The sequence below is a fragment of the Pseudomyrmex gracilis genome, unplaced genomic scaffold (genome assembly GCF_002006095.1).
Source record: "Pseudomyrmex gracilis isolate BER0280 unplaced genomic scaffold, ASM200609v1 scaffold_71, whole genome shotgun sequence".
Taxonomy (NCBI): domain Eukaryota; kingdom Metazoa; phylum Arthropoda; class Insecta; order Hymenoptera; family Formicidae; genus Pseudomyrmex; species Pseudomyrmex gracilis.
This window is the reverse complement of record NW_018020655.1, coordinates 225,576-233,600: the sequence shown is the minus strand read 5'-3', so window position 1 is coordinate 233,600 and position 8,025 is coordinate 225,576. Positions and strand designations below refer to the sequence as shown.

The following is an 8,025-nucleotide window of genomic DNA, read 5'->3' as shown; positions in this document are numbered from 1 at the left end:
AAAAAAAAATAGACGGTACATTCCTCCCCTTAACTTCGCCTTTCGAGAGAAACGTGAGACTTGAGAAGAAGAAGTTGAGAAACGAGATTAGTTTGAGTAAGAAAAACCACGTGACCCAGAAGTTCCGAGCGCGAACAATCATAAACGTGTACAGTGTGTGAATCTCGGTTAGCTGTGCACACGATTTTCTCTCTTTCTCTCTCTCTTTCTCTCCCGAAGCGCCGCGACATTTCCTCTATTAACCGCCTTGTCTCCCGATCGCTTTTATTGCGTCTGTTGTCGCGCTCTTCGCAACTTTTACGGGAACTTAAGAAAGAGAATAAAGTTTGCTCCTTTCCGAGATAGCGCCGGAAATCGCGTGCAAATAAATCCGATGTAGCGCGAGTAAACTCGAAAATCGTCAAGTCGCGAAATAATTTTCCGGCGGAAAAAAAAATTATTTATTTCTCTTCGCGCAAAACGTCTCGCGTTTAAAATTGCGAACTGCGATTACGTACTGGTGAACTCATCTTCGTCCTCAGCCTCGGCCTCGGCCGCCAATTCCTCCGGCGTTTTCTTCTTCCGCATCAAGGGATTCGGTTCTTCCTGCGGTATCTCTTGCACTTCCTCCTTTTTCTTTATGTTATACTGTAAACCAAACAAAAACAACATCTCGTCAAGCGAAGACACATTTGCGACTTTTTCACGTTAAAGGTCCGGACAGATCGAACAGAATTTAATCGAGTTGCGCGATGCAAATTCTACGCGATCAAATTTAAAGACGTTTAACATTAACGGATTAGCAAAAATACGCGACAGTGTATTAAACAAAAAGACTTGTCAGTCGTACGTAGTACATTTCCTCTTGAACAATAATTAGCCAATTTTCCACAAAATTAAAATTAATTTCAATTTGAAATTGATTTAAAATTAATTTATTCTCTTTGTCATTTTTTTTTATTACTGTATATAATAATTTATAATATTTCTTACTATATATAACATTTATATCAGCATGTATAATAATTCACTTTTACAATTTTTTGTTACCGTATGGGGAATAATGATAAATTTATAATTATTGTGTAACGTAATAATTTATTACTACATGTAATAATTATTGTCGCCTACGGTAATATATTTTGCGGTCGATGATCGTGCTATATGCACTACCTCCTAGCGCTGTACATATTTCTAGGTACTCTCGTGGCGAACAATAAGTTCGATTGCGGCGCGAGCTGGACATGACATTAGTCATACAAGTGCCGCTTTCACCACTTGTGTGCGCGCACGCCTTGTGTGCGGGTATTGTCATCGCTCCGCGCCAATTATACGTACACATATCGTGATTATACTACTGACCGAGGCCTCATTAATTATTGTCCTTTGGCAAAATAAATTTGTTACGCAATCGACCGCGCGCAGCGCGCTCGCGGTTTCGACATTTCGCGCTTTTGTTTTCTGCAAATGCAATGCGCTTTTCGAAGAAAACCAAAACCGATTACGCGTTCGCATTATGTATGACGCGACTCGAAGAAATAGGCTAGTGTGTCGAGGATATCAGGCACTCCGTGTACACAGAGTGTGTGTCTCGAAACAGAGATGTTTTTTTTTTTTTTTTTTTAATGACAGAGTTTTTAAAAGCTACTCAGAGTCGACATATTTTTGTGAAACAAAAATGATAAAAAAAAGTTTGTCATCCGTTTCCTCTTTTTCTCTCTGTGTCTATCTCATTCTCTCTGTCTCTCTCTCTCTCTCTTCAACACACACTCAGCTCTCAATCTCTCAACATATTACTTGTTACAACGAAGAGACAGTTAGCGCAAGGATAAACGAGCCCGGTATCTCATGGAAGCGTCAAATCTGATGCTCCTGACGTTAATTAATGTTCCTCGGTACACATGCCACCGCGTCTACACGTGTATCTTCCCTGCGTGTGCGCGCTTCTGTCCATTCACACGTTCAAAACTGTGAGAACATTATTATGCGCCGGATTAAGGCACACATCTGCGGGCTATTTATCACGCGACCCTCTTAGCGCACACATAGATGTGCACGTATATATCTACATTAGAAAAAAATACATTTTCTAAAAATCGGACACGCACGCAAAACATTAGAGAATTTTATTTATTTTTGTCCGGGAACGACAAAATTTTGTTCGGTAACGAACTGCGTTTTTGTATGGAAAAAAAACAAAAAAAACAAAAACTAAAAACCCCGAAAATGACATTTTATTTCACATGTATGTCGCAACGTTGTCCGAGTTTTTATTCGCTCTTTTTATCTCGGTATCATATTAAATCGACGCTGACACTTTAAATTAAGTGGCTTTAACTTGATTTAAAACGCACGCTCTTAAGCACTTCCGCGAGACGGCTCCTCGCTTGGTGAACGTCTTAAAAGGAGTCAGCCTGACTCTATTAGGAAGTCGCCATATTGAATGCAGGGACTCCCTACTAGAGTCAATTTGACCCCAGTTAAGTTCAATCTTCTCTCTTCCTATTTCGCTTCCTCGGCGTTTCTTCTTTTTCTCGTCCCCGTTGTGTAACATCTCCTCCTCCTCTTCTTCGTCCGTTTGCAGGACACCGTCTTAGATATTTATCAGAATACAACAGGCGCGATCGATCGATAGACGCAGATTCTAATCGCGGAAACGTCGTGAAATATGATTATTCTACTTCACAAAATGTATTGTCATTGAAGTTTATATCGTCAAAACACTCGTTCTCTTTCGTAAACGATTAACACACACACACACACACATCTCTTAAAACTAGGCAATAGTCTTTACATTCAACATAAACGTTTTTTCTTTAACATTGTCGCGTTGTACTATCTACTTTCTTTTACGCGCTGTACTATCTACTTTCAAGGATAGAAATATACCTAAAGGAACGAGCAGTTGTGAAACGGGGAAGGGAGTGCGACGATATAGAGGCACGTAAAGCGCGGCGTTGCAACAAAGGCGATGATGTCGATGCACATTGGTCACGGCAATGTGCAATAACGTCATTCAGCAATTTTTCCTCGAGATGCCGACGAAGAACAGAAAGGCCAAACCGGGGGTAAACGGGGGTGGAACAAAGTGTCGGGTGTTGCGCTGAGTAATATTTTCTCCGAGCATCGCGATACAAACGATATTACACGATAAGCGAGAGACTTGCTCTTGTAGTTCTCTCTCTCTCTCTCTCTCTCTCTTTCTCACATGTAGCATAGTAAAAAATAATAGTATTTTATTTTATGTGTATGTAAATAAAATAAAAATGCTCGAGACGCAGTCGGTTAAGAGACGCGCTCTTTGTTTTGTGATTAAAAAAATCGCGAAAATAGCTTCCAAATAAAGCAGCGGCGGGAGCGAAAAAAGAATATACTTCTAAATTGCATAGGGATTTTTCTATAACAAAGTCCCACTTCGTTCATTAGTTGAGATTGGAAATCGGATTTGACTTGACCCAATGCGATTACCATGCCAAAGCCTCTTCCACTACGGAGGAATAATGGATACTCTATTCTCATGAGACAGAGTGAGAGAGAGAGAGAGAGAGAGAGGGAGGGAGGAGGGAGAGGAAAAGAGGGAGGAGAGAGATTCTGCGGAACGCGCGCGCGTCTCAATCTTTCCGCTCGTTTTCGAAGAATCACGTTTTCCATCGTCGAGAAGAACGGAGAGAGTTAGAAGAAGAGGGATTTGAAGGTGGGGTCTTTCGTTTTATGACGAGAAACGCGGCCATTAGTGTTAATTATGTTCCGCGGACAAATCCTCTTGCTTTATACGAACGCAACGAAGAGACGAGCGAATTTGCGACAAGACTTTTACCTTCTTTCTTTTTCGGATTTGGCGGAGTAAATAAAACCACCGGGCGCGCCGCTCCGCCCTTTTGCGCCATTACATCTGTCTCGACCTTTTTTTACCGTCTTTAACGAAGATTTAAAATTCAATCGTTGAATTTTTTAACATTCGTTCTTCTCGAAACTTCGCGAGACGCACCGCCAAAGTATTTTTTTTTTTTTTTTTTTCTAGAAACATAGTTACATCCCTCGCGCTTCTTCTGCGCGTCGAACAAGCACAAGGTTCTTTGATTCTCACGGATGCAATTATAGACTCGGAGATCATGATTTTTGCCATCGTCGAATTTCTCTCTGATTTCTCGTTGAAAACACGCACGCACGCACGCGTGCGCTACGCGCGGCTTCACCAATTTAGTTGATTCAAGACGTCCTCTATATTCGAGTCGCAACTATGCCCGCGATAATGGTTACGCGCTCAAACCACTCGACGACCACTTCCGCATGTGAAATTACAACTGCAACAGTGTGCGGTCTGTATTCCGCGCATACACGCGGATCATCATCAAACCGAAATTCCACAACGTCGAATAATGCGTTTCGGTCCCTTCAACGATATCATTTTCTGTTTACATAAGAGATGATAACCACGTTTCCGCTCCAATTAACGTCACACAAAATTCATTAAGCTAATTGGACTAATATATGTATCTCTAAAGAAACCTGCGCAACTGTGACGCGCATAAACTTTCGCAGCGAACCTTGTGTGGGTTACTTTTGTTGTACAAACGACAAGAGCAGAATGTTACGTGATACATGGCGCACGTCGCGTCCATTATTTTTATTAATATTTATCATTCTATTTTCTCACGTTTCACCTTTTATACTCGCGGTAATTTATTCGTCTGGGTTTTAATAGGAAAAATTATTCATTACACAGCGAATCAATAATCTCTCCCCTTTCTTTTCTCTCTTTCTCTCCCTCTTCTTATCTCAACTCTTGAATCTCCATTAACACTGGAGATCCAGTTCGGTCGGTCGGGTGCACTTAACATTTTTCCGAAGGACTAAACAATCAAAAACCGGAATCCCCCAGAAAATAGGATCTGTCGAGGCATTGATCAAACGGGATAGAACAATGTACGCCACCGGGAGATCTCGCGAAAAAAAAAAAAAACTTCGAACGCACTCGCCGGTTTAGAGGGAAACAAACGTGCGCGATGGAAAAAAAAAAAGAAGAAAAACGGCGGGGGAGTGAGAGGGGAAAGGGGAAATGGGAAAGCGCGAGAGAGAAAGAGATGTAAAATGCGCGCCATTATCAATCCTGATGTATTGTTCTGTCAACGGAACGGAGCGGAGTCAACGGCGCCTGACATGACCTAGATGAAATCGAGGACTCTCGTGTGGAATACGCGCGGGGAAGAGAGAGAGAGAGAGAAAAAAAAACCAACACGTGACGATATTCGGATTCATCCACGCTGTGTGTAAAATTTACAGAAGCAAAGTCCACTTGTGCGATTAACTGGAAAAATATGATTCGCTTCGGTGATATCGAATGACAAAATTATCCGCGCGCGAATGGTTTTTGCGTTTGCGACAAGCGGTTGGACTTTGTTTCAGCAAGTTTTTAGATTTGACAAACGCACATACACACACACACACACACACACATTTCGTACAAATGCATTCGCGAGTTTCCAAGAGAGAATTGTGGCGCGTTTTTGTAATTGTCGCCGATTGAATGTGGGGGATCGGACGGCGCAATTAACGACGGGCGCAGAGGGGGCGAGTTTTGCGCGAATACATAAATCACTACATCGCAATCAGAGCGTCCGAAGTACATCTTCTTGAGCTAGGAGAGACGTAAGTCTCTCTCGCGATAATTGTGTCTGTGATTGCGAACCGAGACGAGGGTAAAAACCAGATCTAAAAACCGAGGAAGCTACTAATAAAGTTTTTGCAGACCTTGTCTCTGATCTCCTGTCGCATCTTCTCCCGTTCTTCTTCCATTTTGCGGTGCTTCTCCTTTCTCCGTTCCTCGGCCTCCCTGATAGCCTCCTGCCTTTCTCTCTCGGCCTCTTCCTCCTTTTCCTTGTCGTCCTCATCGCCACCCTCACCGCCTACTGCTCCTAAAATGCAGAACATTTTTCTCGTGCATACCGATTTCTTTTTAATGATCGCATCTCACGTGTAAAGAGACAATTTATTAATTTAGAATAGTTATGTGCAGTGTTGAAATAAAATGCAGAGATTGTGGAAAAATAAGAGATTAATTAGAGATAAATGTTTTAATAACCGCAAATATTTATCGAGGAAATATAATTATTATAAATATTAATCAACAATTATTAAATACAAATATTATTATTAATAATTAATTAGATACGAATATTAATTACATAACAAATGCAAATGCTTTAAGTATTAAACAACTATATATTTCTAATTATTTTTTCTTCTTGTATACGTACGTAAGTAATTTGTTACAGTTATTTTTTTAATAAATATCCGGTCACAGTGGTGCTTCGAACAGTCATCGGGACATCATTTATATTCAGTGAGTAATTTGTGTGGTAATTTAACGCGTTTAAATTGTAAAGTGATCGCTTCCTTTGAGAGGGCGTGTGTAATAAAAAATCGCTGTTCTCTTCTTTCGAATGCCGAAACTGCTGTTGTGCAATAGCGTGGGCTTTATATCGCGGATAAAAGTGTAAGATTTTTTCGGAAATAAAAAGCGCAGAATGACGCGATGAAATCTCCGCGCGCTCTTCGATGAAAGTAAAAGAAAAAAATAACCACGGAGAAAATTAATACTACTATCCCGGCGCCAATTCATCCCCAATCTTTTTCTTTGCGTATTTGGCGCGTTGAAAAGATGCTTTGAAGTCCAATCAATCTTTTTCTATTTTGTCCGTCGAGCTATTCCGAGCAACTGAAATTCCAACTTTAAAGAACGCCGAAGAAAATCTCATAACGCCGTTATACAACTACTTTAGACACAAATCCGACACAAAGATGAACTAATTAACGACGTGCCGTAACAACGTAATAATAACAGCAACAACAAGGTAGTGCTTTGCTGATAATATCGATAAGCAACACGATCTTTGATTTAAAAGCTTTATTTTAGAAAAAAATGTAATTTTACATCGCACGCGTTTACGGACATGATGAAAGATCAGGCACATTTTTATCTTCCGTAGGAATCAAATCAGAAATTTAAATTCGAATTTTCAAATCCTTTTAGCGGAATTTCCCGCTGAGCCGAGTAAAAAATCGTTATGCAAGTACGCGGTATATATTCGAAAATCGCGCGCGAAGCGATTTAAAACACGTTCCGTGTCCTAAAAGAGATTAATAACAGGATTCCTGCGGTTTTGTCTACCCGCTCATTCCTACGTTCGACAAAAGAGAGAGAGCGCGCAAGTTTTATTTGACAGAATGAAATTCTCCCGCGGTTATCCGAGAATTTTGCGTGACGTCACGCGCGTTGAAGAGGCGACGCACCGGCTGTTTTATCATAAAATGTTTTCACGCCAATTTAGAGTTTGTGTTTCACCGCAAAACTTTTTGCGCAGCTCAATTTTTGTGTGCGTGTGTGTGTGTTTTTTTTCCACGTAAAATCGCGTTTCATAATTGAAGCGCAACCCGATCGCGCGCGAAGCGACGACGAGTTTCTCGAAATTACTCGCGACAAAAACAGTAGCCAGGGCGTAACACAAGTATCTGGAAACGCCGTCCAATGTGTAACGGCGTCCGAGTGAATTCCGACCACTCGTTAGTAGTAAATACTATTTCCGTACAAACGGGAGGAAAATCGGTCGTTCGAAACACCTGCGGCCCGTAGTGTCACGAGCATTCGGTCTCGCGCTTCGGCCCCGTTCCATTGTCATCGGTATCTAATTGAATCTGCATCTCTCGCAGCGCGCACAGATACATACGTACGTGTTACGCGCCGGGGTCTCTCTATTACAAATGGACGGAAAATTAAAATGTCGCCCGCGAGCGATAAACAAATGCGTCCGCATCCATCTCCATGGGAAATGCGCGAGTGCAGCTGCGAACAACGGTTAAGTTAATGCCAGATGCGCCGATCACGGCGTGAGTATGATTACGGCCAATCGGAAATATCGCCCGGTTTCAGTCGCCCGTCAAACATTGCGTCGCATTTTTCCCTCGCCGAGATAAACAACGAGAGAGAGATGACACGTGTGTTATTTTGCCTCCAACATTTTGTGAATTTGAACTTTCTTCATCACA

The 8,025-nt window shown here is 41.6% G+C and overlaps 1 protein-coding gene across 2 annotated transcripts in view; it reads right to left on the bottom strand.

Annotated features, from left to right (window-relative positions):
• LOC109854678 (complexin) overlaps positions 1-8,025 on the bottom strand; it is a 109,685-nt gene that overhangs the window by 14,342 nt on the left and 87,318 nt on the right. For both annotated transcript variants that reach the window (XM_020428010.1, XM_020428012.1), the window contains 2 exons: positions 5,731-5,894; positions 498-627 (listed from right to left, as the gene is read on the bottom strand). In XM_020428010.1, coding sequence (XP_020283599.1) covers positions 498-627; positions 5,731-5,894 — 294 coding nt within the window. The remainder of the gene's footprint in view (positions 1-497; positions 628-5,730; positions 5,895-8,025) is intronic.